This window comes from Caretta caretta, chromosome 2 (genome assembly GCF_965140235.1).
Source record: "Caretta caretta isolate rCarCar2 chromosome 2, rCarCar1.hap1, whole genome shotgun sequence".
NCBI classification, from domain to species: Eukaryota; Metazoa; Chordata; order Testudines; family Cheloniidae; genus Caretta; species Caretta caretta.
The window spans coordinates 159,910,599-159,933,418 of NC_134207.1; the positions used below are offsets into that span (position 1 = coordinate 159,910,599).

The 22,820-nt window shown below is 40.4% G+C and overlaps 1 protein-coding gene across 9 annotated transcripts in view; it reads left to right on the plus strand.

Moving 5' to 3' along the window:
* MOCOS (molybdenum cofactor sulfurase) overlaps window positions 1–22,820 on the plus strand; it is a 484,231-nt gene that overhangs the window by 302,472 nt on the left and 158,939 nt on the right. For all 9 annotated transcript variants that reach the window (XR_007355097.2, XR_012667119.1, XR_007355095.2 and 6 more), the window contains one exon: window positions 14,597–14,796. Coding sequence is in view for 3 of the 9 variants with exons in the window: in XM_048839335.2 (XP_048695292.2) it covers window positions 14,597–14,796 (200 nt within the window). In the remaining 6 variants the exon portion in view is untranslated. The remainder of the gene's footprint in view (window positions 1–14,596; window positions 14,797–22,820) is intronic.

Consider the following 22,820-nt stretch of genomic DNA (forward strand, 5'->3'; position numbering starts at 1 on the left):
TTCTCAGTCACAGTACAACCAAAACCACCAGAGGCCTTGGTATATGCTTATAGAAGTATCACAAACTCCAACATCAAAAAACCAAGTTACATTGACCTCTGTCTTTACTTAATTCAGAAGAGGGTGTCTATTCTATAAAGTGTCCTAGGAAACAAAAAGAGAAAAAATGACTGAATCTTGCTAAATAAGCCTCAAAATTAATTGGCAAGTGAGGCTAACTCCAGACAAGGCAGTATAAACAGTAATCCCTTAATATTCAATGAAAGATGTTGAATGCCTCTTACAGACTGAGTAAAGAACCCATTAGGATGGGAAAGCCAATGAGCATTAGGTGAACATATATTACTCACATAAAATTTTTACATTCACATGATTATATTTTGATTTAAAAGGTCTTACAGTAGGCCAGTAACTATCCTTTCATGAAAGTCAATTTACCTGTCTCTAAAATAGATAAGAAAATACCTACCTCAGAGCAATGTTATATTCAAGTTACATTAATGATTATAAAGCTCTTTAAGAAGGCACGAAGAAGGCACGAAGGCACTGTAGAAATTCAAAATAGTAGTATTAATGGTATCGGTGTGTAAGCATGTATTGTGATTAATGAGTTCTCTTTGTTATACTTCTGTCTGTGTGGAGCATTTAGGGTTGCCAACCCTCCAGGATTGTCCTGGAGTCTCCAGGAATTAAAGATTAATCTTTAATTAAAGATTGTCATGAAACCTCCAGGAATACATCCAACGAAAACTGGCAACCCTAGGAGCATTATCTTGGCTCGTTTTTGCAAATATTTAGCATTTACACTGATTTGGGCCTAATAATATGCAGAAGGATAAATCAAAAGAAAAAAGAAAATCATTTTATAAATTGATTTTTTTTAAATCAAGGGACCCATGCTTTTGCATAAAGGCTATCATAATGAAATCTGTTCAGTGCCACAAAACTGGAGATATGTAAACTTTCATAATCTGAAGCATCTTTGTGTATTTAAAGGTCATTCAGCTAAACTTGTGTCAACTTTCTTTGCTGACAGAAATAATACTTACTATCTGTTTTGTATAGCAGTCATATGGACTCTGACTCATTTTTAAAGATTGCTCTTTGATAATGCTGTAAGTACCAAACCCTTTTCATAGTCATGCTTTTGATTTATAGTAGCTGGACTGCACGTCTCCTTCTCATTTTGAGGGGCAGGATGATTCAGGCAGGAAGAAAGAAATTATTATTTGTACATGTAGTTCTTTAAACACCAAGAGCCCAGTTTATTACTTATTTATTTTATGAAACTAGAGTCACCTGTCTCTGCACTCCAGGTAACCTTGACAAATACAATAAATCAAAAAAGAAACAGCCACATCACATACAGTACTAAATAGCCAAGAAGTACAAAAAATAAACCATATTCTCCATTTCTCTTATCTATCACCCCTAATAATATTAACTTCTTCAGCAGACATTTTAAAATATAAATATCTCATTGTATGCCCTGAAGTTCAGCAGTTTTAGACCCAGGTGTGGGGAAAAGAAAGAGAGCCTCACATGGGACATCCTGCTAGCAAACTCCACTCTTTTATACTCTCTTATTTCCCTCCACTGAGAGGGGACCTGCTCAAGTGCTTTTGCTCACATCATCTGTAGCAGTATGTCACAGGAAGAGAGGTGGCATCTGAGGAAGGAAGGTCTGAAGTTATTAGTGTATCTCTTGTCCACACTACTAATAGGCCCTTCATTTCTTTCATATACGACTCTAGCTGGAATTGGAAGTGTTTTCCCTTATGAATTTCCATTTGAATCTAAGGTCTTTATCTGCTCCTGCCTCCAGGATGGAGAATTATCTGTAGAGGCAATTCTCTACTTTGATGCATATGGTCAGATATTAATTTATGACTTGGAAACCTTAATTTACAAGCACGAGTCACACATGTTGTAAAATACTTCAGGTCTCTTGAACTGGATCTAAAGCATAGATTCCATCTGTTTGGGGAGTTGCTGCTTATTTATGTCCTTATAGTAAGTATATTTAGGATGCTGCATAAAAGCTTTTAGTCAAGACACTACTTATTTAGGAAGTAATTTTCCTTAACTAGGAAGCAAAAAATTAAGCAATTTTAATTATTGCTTTATTGAAATTTATTTTAATAATCTAGGAATACTTTGTGACTATAACAAGATTATCAATATTTTTCTCCTTTTTACTGTTCCTGTTTACTGTTTCTGATATTTTTATGCCTGTTTTCTCTTTTAGTTTTCTTTTTAGTGGCCTTGAACAGTTGCAACTGATCAAAATACATCTACCCTATACTTTTACAAAATTATGGGTATTCAGTTTTTAACCACCATACTCTATTATTACTTTTAGTTCCTGGTACTTAGAGTGCACACAGTATTTTAGGTGCCAGGGATTTCAGAAGCTATTAGGACCAAACACTGTGATGATGACTTACTGATGGTTAACCTATAGCAGCACTGTGCAGCGCTGTAACAGAACCACTGGAACAGGAGATTGGAAGAGGAGATTGAGTATATCCTTCAGGATTGGCTGTACTTTGATTAAGAATTCTGGAATTCTCATGTCTTCTTGAAGGACCTCTTGATGAGTGAGACTGGCACTGGAAATTGCCATGATCACCCAGATTTGTTCCCTAAGAATGTGCAGCATTGTGTCAAAATAGCAAGTTCTGCTTTTCATATTTCCTGTTCTTTAATTTGTGAAAATTTATGAAGACTCAAAAATTTTGCCCACACAAGTACATGGCCGAAAAACTACATGAGTCCTGAGCCTGAAGGACTTTGTAGTTCCAGACCCTGCCAGAAGAAATTCATGTGTAAAGAAAAATATGGTGATAGGTTTTCCTTCCCTTCCCCTCAGGCATGTTGTGAGGTGAAACTAATTAATGAAACTTTGTGATTGTTGGGTAAAAGAGAATATAAAAGGGTAAAACACAATTATTCAGCTGGAAGTTCCTGAATCACTGATTTCAGAGTAACAGCCGTGTTAGTCTGTATTCGCAAAAAGAAAAGGAGTACTTGTGGCACCTTAGAGACTAACCAATTTATTTGAGCATAAGCTTTCGTGAGCTACAGCTCACTTCATCGGATGCATACTGTGGAAAGTGTAGAAGATCTTTTTACATATGCACAAAGCATGAAAAAATATCTCCTCCCACCCCACTCTCCTGCTGGTAATAGCTTATCTAAAGTGATCACTCTCCTTACAATGTGTATGATAATCAAGTTGGGCCATTTCCAGCACAAATCCAGGTTTTCTCCTCCCCCTCCCCCCCACATACAAACCCACTCTCCTGCTGGTAATAGCTTATCTAAAGTGACCATTCTCCTTACAATGTGTATGATAACCAAGGTGGGACTGGACTTCTACATAGAGTGCTTCCGCCGACGTGCACGGGCTGAAATTGTGGAAAAGCAGCATCACTTCCCCATAACCTCAGCCGTGCGGAACACAATGCCATCCACAGCCTCAGAAACAACTCTGACATCATAATCAAAAAGGCTGACAAAGGAGGTGCTGTTGTCATCATGAATAGGTCGGAATATGAACAAAAGGCTGCTCGGCAGCTCTCCAGCACCACTTTGTACAAGCCATTACCCTCTGATCCCACTGAGAGTTACCAAAAGAAACTACAGCATTTGCTCAAGAAACTCCCTGAAAAAGCACAAGATCAAATCCGCACAGACACACCCCTGGAACCCCGACCTGGGATATTCTATCTACTACCCAAGATCCATAAACCTGGAAATCCTGGGCGCCCCATCATCTCAGGCATTGGCACCCTGACAGCGGGATTGTCTGGCTATGTAGACTCCCTCCTCAGGCCCAATGCTACCAGCACTCCCAGCTACCTTCGAGACACCACTGACTTCCTCAGGAAACTACAGTCCATCGGTGATCTTCCTGATAACACCATCCTGGCCACTATGGATGTAGAAGCCCTCTACACCAACATTCCACACAAAGATGGACTACAAGCCGTCAAGAACACTATCCCCGATAATGTCACAGCTAACCTTGTGACTTTGTCCTTACCCATAACTATTTTACATTTGGGGACAATGTATACCTTCAGATCAGCGGCACTGCTATGGGTACCCGCATGGCCCCGCAGTATGCCATCTTTTTTATGGCTGACTTAGAACAAAGCTTCCTCAGCTCTCGTCCCCTAACACCCCTACTCTACTTGCGCTATATTGATGACATCTTCATCATCTGGACCCATGGAAAAGAAGCCCTTGAGGAATTCCACCATGATTTCAACAATTTCCATCCCACCATCAACCTCAGCCTGGTCCAGTCCACACAAGAGATCCACTTCCTGGACACTACAGTGCTAATAAACAATGGTCACATAAACACCACCCTATACCGGAAAACTACTGACCGCTGTTCCTACCTACATGCCTCCAGCTTTCACCCTGACCACACCACACAATCCATCGTCTACAGCCAAGCTCTGCGATACAACCGCATTTGCTCCAACCCCTCAGACAGAGACAAACACCTACAAGATCTCTATCAAGCATTCTTACAACTACAGTACCCACCTGCGGAAGTGAAGAAACAGATTGATAGAGCCAGAAGAGTTCCCAGAAGTCACCTACTACTGGGCAGGCCTAACAAAGAAAATAACAGAACGCCACTAGCCATCACCTTCAGCCCCCAACTAAAACCCCTCCAACGCATTATCAAGGATCTACAACCTATCCTGAAGGATGACCCAACACTCTCACAAATCTTGGGAGACAGGCCAGTCCTTGCCTACAGACAGCCCCCCAACCTGAAGCAAATACTCACCAGCAACCACATACCACACAACAGAACCACTAACCCAGAAACCTATCCTTGCAACAAAGCCCGTTGCCAACTGTGTCCACATATCTATTAAGGGGACACCATCACAGGGCCTAATAACATCAGCCACAACTATCAGAGGCTCGTTCACCTGCACATCCACCAATGTGATATATGCCATCATGTGCCAGCAATGCCCCTCTGCCATGTACATTGGTCAGACTGGACAATCTCTACGTAAAAGAATAAATGGACACAAATCAGATGTCAAGAATTATAACATTCACAAACCAGTCGGAAAATACTTAAATCTCTCTGGTCACGCGATTACAGACATGAAAGTTGCTATATTACAACAAAAAAACTTCAAATCCAGACTCCAGCAAGAAACTGTTGAATTGGAATTCATTTGCAAATTGGATACAATTAACTTAGGCTTGAATAGAGACTGGGAGTGGCTAAGTCATTATGCAAGGTAACCTATTTCCCCTTGTTTTTTCCTACCCCGCCCCCCCAGACGTTCTTGTTAAACCCTGGATTTGTGCTGGAAATGGCCCACCTTGGTTATCATACACGTTGTAAGGAGAGTGGTCACTTTAGATAAGCTATTACCAACAGGAGAGTGGGTTTGTGTGGGGGGGGGGTGAGAAAACCTGGATTTGTTCTGGAAATGGCCCAACTTGATTATCATACACATTGTAAGGAGAGTGATCACTTTAGATAAGCTATTACCAGCAGGAGAGTAGGGTGGGGGGAGAGAAAACCTTTTGTAGTGATAAACACCCATTTTTTCATGGTTTGTGTGTATAAAAACATCTTCTGTATTTTCCACAGTATGCATCCGATGAAGTGAGCTGTAGCTCACGAAAGCTTATGCTCAAATAAATTGGTTAGTCTCTAAGGTGCCACAAGTACTCCTTTTCTGAATCACTGAGTTATCTGTGTGCTGTGTAGTGTCATTTTGACTGGTTAAGGCAATGGGCCAAGTCCTCTGCTGATGTAAATTGTTGTAGCTCAGTTGTGGCTTTGGCCCAATAATTCCAGTGATTTGTGATATTAGCTAAATAATCTTTAATACTTGTAAAATAGGTCTAAATAAAAGCAATTTCAAAGCAGGTTTTTAGCAATAGTTGTCACTGTTTCAGTATCTCCATGGAGCGAATGAGGCTGGTGTTTCTTCAGTGGTTGCTGCTATTCTCATGATGCTGCCTAGCATGATGGGGCAGTACAGAAGTCAAAGAATCATCTTTGTCTTATGAAAGCAATAGAAATCGGGAGGCTTTAAAGTCGAGATAAGGGAAGTTTTGTTATTTAAATAAAAATGGAAAACAATAGAACTTACCTACAAAAAGTTAAACTTTCAGATTTCCATAGGTTTTTAATGGCAAGGCCACCTCATCCACTCCATTGCATATACTTTTCCCTCCAGGGAGAAGGTGAATGAACAAACAACACAACAGATCTCAGTCATGTTGCTTAATGCACTGCTTGAAGTTGCTCAGGTACAGCAATAGAATCTGCTTTCCTTTTGCATCATCCACTTGTCAAGATGGTGGCGTGCACTTTGTTATTCCATTATTTTTTTTTACATTTACACTTTGTACATTTTTCTTTTGTGTAATTAGCTTTTATATTGCTATGCTGGGTTAAACTACCAATCCAGCTCTGAAAAGGCCCCAGTACAAGCTGTCTGGTATTGCCTTCAGCAAGGTAGAGCCGGACCAGCAAGGATTAAGTGGCTTATTAAACTATAGGACCTAGCTGTTAAGTATAAGAAGAAGAAAGGGGAATTGCCCACTCTGATTATGCACGGGAAGGGAGGTGAGCTTTGATTGGGGCCTAGTTTATACCCTAGTGATGACTTTGATTTGGATTTGTCTTACTCTGAAAAAGTAAGGAAAACATTGCTGGTTTTTTGTGTGTGATTTTGTAAGCTACTCTCACTGCTGATAAGGGAAACCCCATTCTGTGACAACTGCACTTCAATTTCTCCTTAAAGATTATTGTTGCTACAAGCTGTTGGTTAAGTGTATATTACATTGATCTCCAGGCCCATTCAGAACAAACTACTGGACCAGTATGGAAGTCATGAGGCCTTCAAGTGGACAAAATAGGACTGCAGATTGAGGCCCCAAAGAAAAGTTCTTGGAGAGAGGAATTGCATTTATCTCAGATCCGGCTGGTGTCAGAGATTCTCTTGCCAAGCAAGGTAGAGGAATAACTAGTGTAAAAAGTTGCTCTGGTGGTCAGCCATAATGAAGTACATTTTGCCCCTTTGCCATAATAAAATGCACAGTAAGAAGATGTGGCTGGGGAATAAAGTAAATAAGGGTCTTGGGGAAAAAAAGTCAGTGCTTAACAGTAAGCTAGATTTATTACCCGTCTGTGTGAGATTGGAGCATTGAGAGAGGAAGAGGTCACAGTTTCATGATTTTCTCAGTACCAGCAGACTGGGTTTCAGGAGTTGGAAAAACCAAGAAGCAAACTCTGGAAAAGCTCTTACATGATGATTTCAAGACACTGTGCAGGGGTAAGCTTACTCCAGTAGACAGGGAAAGGAGAAAGCCACATGAGGCTGTCTGAGCCACTCATAACAGGGGGGCAGTAGAGAGGCTTGGCTGTCACACTCCTCTTTGCAAGTGATGCTGGAAAAGAGGAAGATTTCGGTGCCTTTATAATACAAGCTCCTCTCCCATTTAATGGTTGAGAGGACTACCAAGGGAGGATGTGGTATCTGCTGGACTGGGAAAGACCCTGGGAGCTCTGGAGTTCTGCTTGTGTAAGTGTTTTGGGTATGGATTTATTGCTCTGTTAAAGAAACTCTGAGGACTTATATCACCTGAGAACTTTGGAGAGCTAGTCTGTTTATAAGCTATTATATATAGTGTACTAAATATCCTGGGTTTTACAAAATCCTCTCTATTTCTGTTCTCATTTATCTTACCACTTCTCTGGTGGGCCAGGGCCATTCTGAAATGTTATGCTTTTTATAGTCTTTTTAGTAATATGACCAAAGCCTGTGTTCATGAAAGGGAGTGGGAGGGGGGGATCTCATTGCAAGTAGTCATTGAAATGACTTAAATTTGTAATTGATTTGTAGCACTGTATGGTATTCCATCAAAGAAGTACCTAAACAAAATTGAGTTTCACTAATAATTAAAATAGACATGTTAAGAATCAAGCCAAAGAATATGTGCAGCATCTCCTCTCCACACTGCTCCCAAGAAGTTGAGAACAAGGAAATTCTTGAGGTTGTGATGTTTGAAAATGAGTAGCTGCTTTTCTCAGAATGTTCTGCTTAGTTTACTCAGAGTAAAGACTCTGAACCTTCCTTACCATACAAAGACAGGAGTGTAAACTAGCTGCTCTAAAGAACTGAGAGATGGGGCCGCAAAAAAGCCTTCTGCTCATTAAGATAAACACTGAGTATTTGTTTCATGTTTGGTCTCAGGAGAACGTCCTGAATGGAGGATTAAGCAATTGCTTTCCACTGTCTAAAACTGTTGAGGTGGTGGGGAAGAGAGATGAGAATAAAAGGATTAAAATTGTTATGCACAGGATTAGTGCTGAGAGAGTAGGGATCCCTATATTGCACACAGTATGGAATTAGTGTTGCGGGTGTACAGGGCTTCCATATTGTATACACAGTAGGTGCATTTTGAAGATTTGAATATGCTGCAAGACTCTATCCAACTTTAGGCACAGACACTTGGTCCTGTGGGGAAAGTAGCACATGTTGGTCACAGAAAGTGAAATTTCTTTCCTTCTGTGAATTATTTATTGTATCCCAAGATCATATGAGAAAGTGTGTCATAATTTATACATGGCTAGAAATTAATTTGGAGGAATAAAAATCCCAAGAGTAAAACAGATTGTGACTCCCCGTGTTCACACAGATAGACCCATCGATGGGATGATTGGTATGAATAAGGAGGTAACAATCTTTCCCATGACTGCTATTTTTATTCTTAAAAAATAATTTCCACTCATATAGTTTATAATTAAAATAAATGGGACTGTTCTAGCGAGCAACTACCGATTAGTGTGGATAAGGATTTCAAAATCTGGCCTATACCTTCTATGTTTTCTCCGTTTAGATGAAACTCTACATAAGGTCTGTTCCCTGGTTCTACAGAAGAAGTAAGACCAAAAAGCTACATGTTCTCTTCTGCTTCTACACTCCTGCCTGGCCATGTTGTTCCTGTTCATGGTGAATAGGTGTGGGAAGGCAGAATACACTGTCAGAGGTCTAGTCGTGCAGGATGCTAAGATCAGTCGGAGGCATCAGCACTTTGCAGGAACAGACTCAGTCTGTACTGACTTGTGTATCCTACTTGCATAAGACATCAGTAATAACTCTATGTTATTTTCAGAGTAACAGCCGTGTTAGACTGTATTCGCAAAAAGAAAAGGAGTACTTGTGGCACCTTAGAGACTAACCAATTTATTTGAGCATGAGCTTTCGTGAGCTACAGCTCACTTCATCGGATGCATACCGTGGAAACTGCAGCAGACTTTATATACACACAGAGAATATGAAACAATACCTCCTCCCACCCCACTGTCCTGCTGGTAATAGCTTATCTAAAGTGATCATCAGGTTGGGCCATTTCCAGCACAAATCCAGGTTTTCTCACCCTCCACCCCCCGACACAAATTCACTCTTCTGCTGGTGATAGCCCATCCAAAGTGACAACTCTTTACACAATGTGCATGATAATCAAGTTGGGCCATTTCCTGCACAAATCCAGGTTCTCTCACCCCCTCACCCCCCTCCCAAAAACCACACACACAAACTCACTATCCAGCTGGTAATAGCTCACCTGCACATGCTCATCCATGTGCAGGTGAACGAGCCTCTGATAGTGTGGCCCATCACAGGGCCTAATAACATCAGCCACACTATCAGAGGCTCGTTCACCTGCACATCCACCAATGTGATATATGCCATCATGTGCCAGCAATGCCCCTCTGCCATGTACATTGGTCAAACTGGACAGTCTCTACGTAAAAGAATAAATGGACACAAATCAGCTGTCAAGAATTATAACATTCATAAACCAGTCGGAGAACACTTCAATCTCTCTGGTCACGCAATCACAGACATGAAGGTCGCTATCTTAAAACAAAAAAACTTCAAATCCAGACTCCAGCGAGAAACTGCTGAATTGGAATTCATTTGCAAATTGGATACTATTAATTTAGGCTTAAATAGAGACTGGGAGTGGCTAAGTCATTATGCAAGGTAGCCTATTTCCCCTTGTTTTTTCCTACCCCCCCACCCCCCCAGATGTTCTGGTTTAACTTGGATTTAAACTTGGAGAGTGGTCAGTTTGGATGAGCTATTACCAGCAGGAGAGTGAGTTTGTGTGTGTATGGGGGTGGGGGGTGTGTGAGAAAACCTGGATTTGTGCTGGAAATGGCCCACCTTGATTATCATGCACATTGTAGGGAGAGTGGTCACTTTGGATGAGCTATTACCAGCAGGATAGTGAGTTTGTGTGTGTGGTTTTTGGGAGGGAGGTGAGGGGGTGAGAGAACCTGGATTTGTGCAGGAAATGGCCCAACTTGATTATCATGCACATTGTGTAAAGAGTTGTCACTTTGGATGGGCTATCACCAGCAGGAGAGTGAATTTGTGTGGGGGGGTGGAGGGTGAGAAAACCTGGATTTGTGCTGGAAATGGCCCAACCTGATGATCACTTTAGATAAGCTATTACCAGCAGGACAGTGGGGTGGGAGGAGGTATTGTTTCATATTCTCTGTGTGTATATAAAGTCTGCTGCAGTTTCCACGGTATGCATCCGATGAAGTGAGCTGTAGCTCATGAAAGCTCATGCTCAAATAAATTGGTTAGTCTCTAAGGTGTCACAAGTACTCCTTTTCTATGTTATTTGTTTATCATCATACTCTAGGGACTGGGAATTCATTTTAGGTTAATCTATATGGAGCACTGAAAAGGAAGCAGAATAGAGTGAAATCCCACATTGTGTTTGTGTACATCACTGAATAAAGTATAATGTTTATTGGATTTATTTCCAGGCAGCGTCAAATAGATTTGATATAACCTAGAAAGCTACTCAGCAGCCAAGCAAATTTAAAAGAAGTATTTGTTTTTCATTCGAGAATAATCGTAGACAGTAGAAAGGAAACGCTTTTCTTTTTTGCACAACAGCAGAGGGGCAAGAAAATTACAAATGAGAGGAGCTGAGGCAAAGCCCATCAAAGTCCGTGAAAAGACTTTCACTGACTTCAGTGGGGTTTGGATCAGGCCATAAGAGAACAAATCCAGACCGAAGAAATATAGTCTACTTCAAAAAGGCAGGATATGAACTTGTACCTGCAATATGCCTCCACAGACAACTGCTGCTCTGGTGAGCAGTATACCATTATGAGCTAGCCAATGAGTGATGGCAGCAGCACCATAGTAGCCATGAAGTAAAGGAACACCTCGGACCCAGTGACATTTCAGCACCATCACCCCATCAGTTTCTGTAATCAGTATGAACAGCTCATGGGTAAAGCAGCAGTGTGGATGCCTGTGCTGACACTGTCATGATGCCTCAGGGCACAAACAAAGAAATGTTACAGCCAGCAAGGATTGCACAGTACCTAACACCAACACCACAGGGTAAATGGCATATTGCTGGAAGGGGGTCAGTGCGGGAAAGTAATGAGTTGCTTTCGGCAATCTCTGATGTTCAAAAACCATTGCAAATACTTGTTATGCTATTCACTGTGCCAACAGATAGTGTAAAAAATGCTGTGTCACTAGAAACAGAAAATGTGAAATGCTGAAGCCTGAAATGACGTTAAGTTAATAAAACAAACACACACACACACACACATATAATATACATGCAAGAGATAAAGCAATAAGAAAAGTATTAGTGGAAATATATAAATTTAGACCAGACAAGGAAGTCTACATTATGCATTTGTGCCTTAAGCAGAGGTATACAATAGTGAACGCAAATTACACATCAATGCATAACCTTTACAATAGATATGTGCCTGCACTCCTTGTTTTGGTCAACAGTAGTAATCAAACTCCATCAGTAAGTGTTACCTGGTCTGCCCTAGATAGGTGTCCATCTCTAAAATAATAGTATATAACATGTATGCTGCTCACCATTTAAAAATCATTTAGATTAATAAATAACTGCAGTCTCTTAATAAAACAGCTAAAATTCACTAAAATTATAGAGACTGAGTGAGTCTTAGACCCCACTTGCAATGAGCTGAAGATCACAGGCCAATCCCCAAATATATCCTCTTCAAAAGACTTAAAATCTGTCACTGCACCTGACACCAAATAGGCACTTAATAAAAAAATAAATCCAGATGTTCAGTGTCAAGGAACCTGACATAAGAACAGTCACAGAAATTTATATGCAGGGGACAAAATGCAGAATACACTAACAAATACACTAACAAATACCAGGTAATCAGTTGTAACATATGGTAACCAAACCTTATTTATCTCAAATAGCGTCACCCCCTTGATTTTATTCCCTTCTACCACCATGTATGACCGTGTGCTAGACATGCATTGATTCAAGCACATAGCCCCCAGTGGGAGGCTGAAGATCTGTTGCAATTCTTCTTCCCCCTCCTTCCACTCCCTGGGTCACAGCAAGCAGAAAAGAGGTTGGGGAATCGCAAAAATTATGTAGGGGGCAGCACAGATCATTTTCTAAAAAAAAAAAAAAAATCATGACTGAGTCATATATTTGTGATTTTTTTTTTTTTTTTGGTCAGTATCAACCATGACCCATTGGCAATTGTTTTGAAGAATTTTCTTTGACAATCCATCAGCCCTAATTGTGACTCATTCTGCTATGTGAAAATACAGGCACTTGGCTACATTACTTGCCATCTACCTCCTCGGCAGGGGGCAGGAGTAGGGAAGGGACACATGCAGGCTGTTGCATTTGTGTGAGGATAAATAATTAAGAGACTTATCGGTTTCTCACCAATGCACAAAGAAATGTGATTAAGGAACTTTAAATCAAGAATGGCTAAAGGCTAATGCTGTAACGACGGCAGGATATGTGCTCTGAAAAATAGACTGAGAGATTTCTTCAACAAGTCACAAAGAAAGTATCTTAATATTCCATCAGAAAGTTCCTGCCAATTTGGAAAAGCTCTGCATCTGGCGATTAAAGACATCTCAGAAACTGACAGTGCAGTCAGATCTAATAATAGCACTGGCAGTATCACAGAAATAAGCTTTCTCAACAACACTACCACCTTCTAGCAGAAAATGTGCAGGACATCTTAGGCTAGGCAGCCCTTTTCTTCTCAAAGTGTGTGATACTATGAAAGTCCTTTGGGAACTAAGTGTTAAGAGAGAAATTTGCCAAGTTTACCGTGACAAACATCAGCAAATCATGCTAAATAGCTTCTCACAAGACTCCTTGAAGGGCTTTCTGGTGTTCATCCTGTATCTTGTTTCTCCTCACTATGCAGAACATAGAGGTTCTTCACCATATGTCCACCATTTCTATGACTACACTCACTTCATTTTCCCAACTAACATAGCTAAAAAGGACAGCATGCCATTTTGAAACTGGAAATAAATACTATAAAAATAATGTAATTTTTCTGTTTCAGCCAGTAAAAGCATATTATTGTTATTTTGATTAGACTCAGCCCTGGTCTACACTAGGTGGGGGGATCAATCTAAGTTATACAACTTCAGCTATGTGACTAACGTAGCTGAAGTCGACATACTTAGACCTACTCACCGCGGTATATTCACTACGGTGAGTCGACTGCTGCCACTCCCCCATTGACTCTGCCTGCGCCTCTCGTGGCGGTGGAGTACAGGAGTCGATGGGAGAGCGCTCGGGGATAGATTTATCGCATCTAGACTAGACGCGATAAATCGACCCCCGCTGGATCAATCGCTGCCCCCTAGTATGGCAGGTAGTATAGACATACCCTCAGAGATGTTGACAGCTCTTTTCTGTATTAAAAATACACACGAGAAAAAACAGATGACACAACTGCTGCTCAGAGGAGTTCAGAGCTTAATGTTGCAACTTCCAGATATCCTGGTACTCGGTTGCAGGTCTGCACTTTCGAATTGTTAGGTGTAGCAAAGAAGAAGGGAAAGAAAGCATACTCCTATTTACTGTCCAGGCCAAATTCTGTGCTGACTTACTCCCTGTATAACCCCACTGAAACAAATGGTTTTCATGAGCGTGAGCTGATGCAGAATATGGGCCATCCTTTGTCTTTCCTGTTCTGCAGAAGTGTAGACTGAGAAGAGTATCCCTTCTGTATAATATTAAATATCTGTCATGGGATCACAAATGAAAACCTTTGTTTTGTAGCCTCATATAGGACTATGCACTACAACTAATCTTCCATCCTATGTTAGTACTGATGTAGTTTCCTGATCTGCAGCATTACTTTTCCAGTCCTTGGCACTCCTGAGCAAAAACTGCCATTCTAACAAATGTAGGCCAGAATGATTCTGTGATGTGTACAGACTGGAACCAACACAATTATTCATTGTGTGAACCCATTCAAATTTAAACTCAAATTTTCCCAGCTGAAAAGTGACGTGGATTAACTCAGAGGTAGGTGGCTCTTGTGACATTATAGCACCACTAAAGCTCATTGTAAGAAAAGAAAATTTTGAGAAGTATGATGATTTAAAAGAGCTAATTTCGGCTTTCCAGGCTTTGTACGGGTTGGCTTCTAGCTGTGCTATCTTTTTAAACAAAAAGTTTCAAGAGAATAAAGTGTTTGACAGATATGTTGTTTTCCTCTTAGGTGGCATGGAGAACATAAAACATCATACCTTTGCTTTATCTCGCTACACCTACACAGTGCTGTCTACCTTAAAATATGCTAATGGAGCACCCATTGTGCGTATCTACAGTGATTCAGACTTCAGCAGTCCTGATGTCCAGGGTCCAATAATTAATTTTAATGTACTGGATGAAAATGGAGATGTAATCGGCTATTCCCAGGTACACGAACAATTTCATTTTGCTCATCTTAATGTTCAGTTTATACACTAAACACCTTTGTGATTATCTTTTCCTCCCCACCAAATATGCTGTACATAAAAATATTCCCTATGTGTATGTTTTTTCTTCATACCTCTAGATGACACATTTAGTGTTTGTTTATTTTTAAAGGTTTCAGAGTAGTAGCCGTGTTAGTCTGTATTCGCAAAAAGAAAAGGAGCACTAGTGGCACCTTAGAGACTAACCAATTTATTTGAGCATTATTTCCATCCAATGAAGTGAGCTGTAGCTCACAAAAGCTTATGCTCAAATAAATTGGTTAGTCTCTAAGGTGCCACTAGTACTCCTTTTCTTTTATTTTTAAAGTAATTGAAAGATAGGGCAATAAAAATGTCTACCGAATGTAATGTGTACAGTAGCTGATGCCAACTTCTATTGCAGTTTTTAATATTGGACCTGTACTGAAGTATTAAAAACTTGTCCTCCGTTTATCCTGTGTTATTTATCCATGACTACATCTATGATCTTGGAGTGTGATTCCCCGGCATGTGTGCACATACTCACGCTAGCTGTCACCAAACTAGCACAAGTATAAATGGCAGTGTAGCTGCAGTAGAACGGGTGGTGGCAATGGAGGCCTGGCTGAGCCAAGCTGTGTACAAACATGCCTGAAACTGGTGGGTATGTACACAGCACGACTCAGCTGCTACCCATGCTACCACAGCTATACTGCTATTTACGTGCTCTATGAGAGCAGATGTGAATAGGTGTACACGAGCTGGGGAATCACACCTCTAGCTCTTGGCGTAGAATTAGACTTAGCATTAGCAGTCCAAAATATGGGGATGATTCAGTATAGGAGGCACCTTTCCTCTTTCTTTCAACCAATGCTCCAGCATGGTGCTAGGGAGTACTTTGCTACGGCATGTGCTGCCATTTTAGGTAAGTTTGAAAAATGAGGTCCTGGTCATTTTTGTCCCTAAGGGATTCCACAGAAGTGCAAGCAGTTGGCCAGGATACCAGGATTAATCCGCATTTCCCAATATGGATAATTATTGGAGATGGTTGGCAAAATTCTGCAGAACAACTGTTTTTGTCAGAATTTGCCTATTTGTCAAAATTGAAACATTCCATGGAGACTTCAGTTTTGACTAAGTTGCAACAGAACCCTGCCTGGTTTCCTGCCAGCTTGTCTGCCTGGCTTCTTGGTTGACTGCTTGCCAGACTGCCCTGTAATCAGGGACCTCAAGGCTTTCCAGGTCACTGGCTCCAGAGTGAACTGCCTGGGAGTTGGGGACGTCAGGGCTTCCAAATTGTAATGAAACCAAATTTCAGAATAAAAAAACCTCCACAAAACAGAATTACCTTTCTCTACTTAGCTCTAGCAGTATTTTTTTTTGTAATATTTTTGAGGAAGCAGGGAGACTTTAGGTTTCATTGAAATGTTTTTATTTAACGATTACATGAACAGAGTAATGTTTTTAAATCAGATTCATTATCTGATTCAGAAAGTCCCTAAACTTTGGGCTTGTCTACATGGTAAGGTACTGCTCACTATGGGGATGTGATTTCTAAAGTGCACTTTAGAGAAAGTAAATAAGGAAGTGTTATTTACTCCTTCTCCTAACACAAGAACTAGGGGCCGCCAAATGAAATTAATAGGCAGCAGGTTTAAAACAAACAAAAGAAAGTATTTTTTCACACAGCACACAGTCAACCTGTGGAACTCCTTTCCAGAAGATGTTGTGAAGGCCAAGACTATAACAGGGTTCAAAAAAGAAGTAGGTAAATTCATGGAGGATAGGTCTATCAATGGCTATTAGCCAGGATGGGTCGGGATGGTGTCCCTAGTCTTTGTTTGCCAGAAGGTGGAAATGGGCGACAGGGGATGGATCACTTGATGATTACCTGTTCTGTTCATTTCCTCTGGGCCACCTGGCATTGGCCACTGTCGGAAGACAGGATACGGGACTAGATGGACCTTTGGTCCGACCCAGTATGGTCTTTCTTATGTTTTTATATGTTGTGCATTAATTAGTCTTTGTAGTCACTGCTGGTGCATACTAAAGGTTCCCGATGGCGCTTTAGCAGCTGTACATTGAAGCGCAGTAGGGAAACTTTCAAGTGCACCAGCAGGTCTACAAGGATCAATTAAAGTGCAACGTTTTAGAAGTCATGTCCCGATAATAAACATCGCCACAATGTGTAGACAGGTCCTTAGTCTGTCTCAATGTTTCTCTCACTCTACTTCCTGTTACATACTCGTAGGATCCACCTAATGGCCCTATGCCACAGTTTTGACTACCAAAGATTGCCTTATGTATAGTACCCTTATAATTGCAACAACTCAGATAGCACCTTTCCCCATCCTATGGCTATCCAGGAGACTTTGCCCCATTCAGACAGATGAGACTTGGCCATGGTCATCTATGACTTCTTGACCTTCGAACTTTACAACACAATGCACTGTATTTGGGAGTGTAATCAGAGACTGTGAAGAAAATTGTTGGTCCAAAAAGCAGCAGTCCTCCTGCTGAGCAACTTAGGCCAATAAGAGCACATAAAACTAGTTTTGCTTAATACTAGCTTCTTAATTCTCTTCACTGAGTGCCCATCAAACAAGTCAAGTTCAAGAGTCTTGTCTTGATTTTCAATGATCTGGGCCCAGGCTGCCTCAGAAACCCCTCTCCCTCTGCAAGCAAGAACTTTCAAGACAGCTGCATTCCTGTGGGAAGATGAAACTCTGAACAACAAAGGAGAAATCAGTGCAAGCTAGAGAAAAACTTTGTCTGAAATGGTTCCTGTGGCATTCACTACTAAAGCAGTTGAGAACGGCCACAAATTTTACCACCATCTGAACAGATTACTTCTCCAATCTCTGTGCCATAACTTTTCTATAATTAAATGATGAGCAGAATACATCCTGACCTTTGAAGTAAAGAGAGAAGTGAAACAGTAGAACATCAACTTGTATTTTTATGTATTTAAGTGCTCATGTAACACACCGATGAAGTTATAGAGCTGGAGACATTATTATTCTTTTCTTAGTCACCTAAAAACTGTTTTTTAGTGTTACTGTGCTTTGTTAAACAGTTGCCACATTTCATTCCAGAGGTCACTGCATTTCAGGGATGAATGAATTCTACATATGGTCTGTAAAGTGCTTTGCAGACTTTCAGGATGAAAGGTGATATATAAAAATAAGGTAGTAAAGTTATTAATTATTATCATCATTATGTACAGTAGTTGGGAACAACCATACAACATTCCCTTTGAGTTGCCACCAGCTCTTAGCAAAAATTAAACACAACTGCTGCTTGGGCCAAACAATGTTTTTAAACATAAAAAATGCTCTGAACACTTAAAGAAAAATATTTTTAGTCATGTAATTTCATTGTTGCTGCTTGCTGTTAGAGCTGCTAATAAAAAGATGACTTAGTGAACAGTATGCTCCGGATTTTGAAATACAGTAGATTAGTGGTTTTCAAGATTATTTTCATTTGCAGACCCCTACAAATTTTAGAATGGAGATGTGGATCCCTTTAGAAATCTTAGACATAGTCTGCAGACCCCCAGGTGTCTGCAGACCACAGGCTGGAAACCACTGCACTAGACTCTGATCATTGCTGACATCAGTATGTTGAATGAAAGGCTAATAAAGATTCTTCTTTGAGTAGATGTTCTTCTGGCAGTCGGCGCTCCTGTATGCCTACCCCAAATCCCGATCATCCCTCAAATCATTCTCAAACTCTAGGAAGATTGGGCCAAGGTCATTCTCAGTGCCCCAGTGTGGCTAATACATTGCTTGTTCTCCATCCTTCTTGATTTCTCTTCAACCTCCCATACTGCTCCCTCTCCATCCTGAACTTATTCACTCAGAAACAAAGCCTCACCTTCCATCCAGCACTCAGTTCCCTGCATCACATGATGTCAGGGTTCCCTCCCCACTCTGAACTCTTGGGTACCAATGTGGGGACCCGCATGAAAGACTCCCTAAGCTTATTTCTACCAGCTTAGGTTAAAAACTTCCCCAAGGCACAAATTTTTCCTTGTCCTTGGACAGTATCGCTGCCACCACCAGGTGAGTTAGACAAAGATTTAGGAAAAGGACCACTTGGAGTTCCTGTTTCCCCAAAATATCCCCCCAAGCTCCTTCACCCCCTTTCCTGGGGAGGCTTGAGAGAAACCAAGGTGAGCACAGACCTGACTCTTGGGTTTTTAGGACACTAAAAACCCAATCAGGTTCTTAAAAACAGAACTTTATTATAAAGAAAAAAGTAAAAGAAGCACCTTTGTAAAACTAGGATGGAAGGTAATTTTACAGGGTAATAAGATTTAAATTACAGAGGATTCCCCTCTAGGCAAAACTTTAAAGTTACAAAAAAACAGGAATAAACCTCCCTCTTAGCATAGGGAAAATTCACAAGCTAAAACAAAAGATAACCAAATGTATTTCCTTGCTATTACTTACAATTTGTAATCTTAGATGTTTATTTCAGATATGGCCTTAGGAAATGTATTTTTCCTGTCCTGTTCCCTCTCTGTCCCGGAAAGAATAAAAGGAAAGCACAAACAAAAACCTTCCCCCACAGATTTGAAAGTATCTTCTTCCCTTATTGGTCCTTTTGGTCAGGTGCCAACCAGGTTATTTGAGCTTCTTAACCCTTTACAGGTAAAGGAGGGATTTTACACTACCCTTAGCTGTATGTTTATGTCACACGGCATTGCTGAATGAGAAGGAAGACCTGTGTTCGGCTGCTGACCTACAAGTCTTCCTTAACAGTAAAAAAAACCTCCACCAGGATGGCCTATTCAGCTAAATGGAAGTTATTTTTGGTGTGGTCATTAGCACATGGAATCCAACCAACACTGGCCTTTTGGAGTACCCGCTGCACCTTCAGTCATTGGGGCTAGCATTGAGTTCATTGAAAGTGCATCTGGCAGCAATACTGGCATTTCATCCCACTATTCAGGGAAGGTCAGTCTTCTCCAGTGTCATGGTAACAAGATTCTTTAAAGGGTTCCTTTGTCTACATCCTCTGATCTAAGAACTGGTTCCTCTGTGGGACCTTAACTCAGTCCTAGTGGCCTTAATGGGGCCTCCATTTGAACCCTGGCATCTTGTCTCTTTCCACTTCTATGTCAGAAAACTGTGTTTCTGTTAGTGATAACATGTTCAAGCAGAGTGTGTGAGTTGCAGACTCTGCTGGCAGAGCCTCCTTATACACGATTCTCCAAAGACAAAATGACTTTACAATCCCATCCAAAATTTGTGTCCAGAGTGGTTTCTCAGTTTCATTTGAACAAGCGGTATATTTACCTGTATTCTTTCCTAAATCTGTTGATCTCTGGAGAATGATGTTAGATGTCAGCAGGTGTCTAGCCTTTTATCTGGACATGATTAAACCGTTTTGTGCTTCACCTCATTTGTTTGTGTCATATGTTGATCACATGAAAAGTCAAGTGGTCTCTTCATAGACAAGCTCCAAATGGATAACATCCTGCATCAAGACTGCATGTGAAATAGCTTCAGCTTCGCCCCCTCAGGGGGTGCTAGTTCATTCTACAAGGGCACAAGCAATGTCCATGGCATTCCTCAGTGATGTTTCCATATTGGACATTTCAGGGCTATTAGATGGTCATTGATACATACGTTCATGACTCCTTAACCACTTCTTCCAAGGTGGATGCAGGCTTTGGTAGAGCATTCCTACAGTACTTGTTTTGGTAGACTCTGACTCCAGCTTTGGTGGGGAGGGGGAGTAACTGTTTGTGAGTCACCTACATGGAATATACAGCTGCATCTACTCAAAGAAGAAGAAATTATTACTTACTGTAACTGTAGTTCTTCAAGATATGATGCAGACGTGTATTCCACGACCCACCCTCTGTCCTCTCTGCATCGGAGTTTCATTTCTAGGCATTTGGTGTGACAGAACTGAGGGAGGGTCAGGGCAGCTCCACCTCATGTAGCCGGGGGGGAAGGTCTAAGGCCATGAGGCACAAGCATCGCCCTTCTATGGGTACTGCTAGGCAATTTTCTCCGGCTCCGATGCGCTGAGTGCACACATCTTGAAGAACCACAGTTACAGTAAGTAAGCATTTCTTTTAAAAATACATGCTAGCAACATTGTATCTGCACTAGATGTTAGGCTAATTATTTAGTTAAAATAATGTATAGTTTTCATATATTTTAAAATTCACATCCAAGTAACACAGTGCAGTCCATATAAAGAATATATATGAACCCCATTTGGCTTTTATATGTAGTCACATTCTTCACAGATCTAGTATACTAGGTGGAAGAGTAGAAAAGTTTGATTTGACAAAAGGAATATATCCAGTGCTGAGAAAACTACATCCAACTAGCAGTGTAATCTCATCTGCTTTATATGAACAGCATTGTTTTTATATATGTCTATCTACAGGCAGGTCTATTCAAATAAGAGCAAAATCCAATAGTTTGGTTTCTTTAGTATGGAAATGAAATATGATGATTTTAGTGTAGTCATGTTTGTGACCTGCTAATTTGAAAGCTGCTTAAAGTTTGTCTTTGATTTTAGGATTCACTGCTTGGTATACAACATATCTCAACCTTGGTGTAAACTTCATCCACTTATGTAGGGAAGACACCAGATTCAGAGGCCAGTTGGTTAAGGCACTGGTCTTGGGATCACTTAATTAAGGGAAAATCGGACAACATTTCTATTTGAGAAGAATAATACTTCCGAGAAGTATCTGTCTACTAGTAGACACCTAACTACTAATTAATTACTCAGATTGTGCTCCAGTTAATTTATTCAAATAGACAAATTCCTAAATGTCTTATTTCATTACTGTTGATGCCTCTTTTGTAAATAATGTATTCATAACCAATCATTCAAATAATTTCTTCTGTCTGTTTGGTATTTCTTCTGTGCCCATTGCCATGGTATCTGAGCTGAATGACTCATTCTACAGAGAATTTTATGGTGAGGGTTGCGAGAATTTTATTTGTAGCATTTGCATCTGGTCAGAAAGACTTTAAAAGTAAAAGTGACAGTCTCTTTGGAGGATACCAAGCTTACAGTTAATCCTTGAGATTTACATAATTTACTCAATATTCAAAACTCTGAAATAAGTCCAAGATATTTAAGATTTGAAAGGCATGCAATCAAATATGTGACATTTAACAGTGCTACTGCAACATGAAAGCAAGGAAAATCTTGTCTTTTGTCTGTGCACCATTTTGAAAGGAACCAATTCTTAGCCTGATACTAATGTTAAAGTCCGCTCCTAACTATTGTCAGAGTATTATCATCCACAGTTAACAAGATTGTGTTACTAAACACAAACATACTTGAATTACACACACAGGGTCATTTATTCAGTGAGGGAATAGCCATAGGCTTCAGACTGATCCTTGAGTAAACACTTCATTCAAATGTTGAAGATCAAATAAATGAATCCCCTTGAAGCCTAATGCACAAATTAGACTTTGTCATGATTGCATTTCTGAAGGGTGACAATGTTCTTGACAGCTTACTGTCCCAATAGGTGTGATTTATAATGCTTGAAGGTTTAGAAGTTATGAGCTGGAAGTGAAATAATTATGAAAAGTTGTGCTGTTATCCCATTTTTATTTAAGTATATCTTTTCGTTTATTGAAGGTTATCACTATTTTCAGATATTGTTCATTGAAGAAACCTGACCTGAATATTAAAAGTATGTTATCAATTTAATGGGCAGCTTAGTCACTGGAATCCATTCAGCACACTGCTGCCAGTTAAAATGATTTAAACAAAAGTGATTTGGAGACTCCAAACACAGTAGTCACTCACAAGGTTTTGCTAACATCCCAATCTTTCCATGTAAATTTGCTTTCTCAGCCAGGGCCTGGCTATTTTGATCTTGAAGTCTCAATAATCTTCTTGCTCTTAAACTATACTAAATAATAGTTTTCTTCTATTAGCCCCTTAGGGCTCCTATTCCTTCCCCTGAAAATGCTTCCTCTCAGTAAAGCTGTCTGTACGCTACCATTTGTA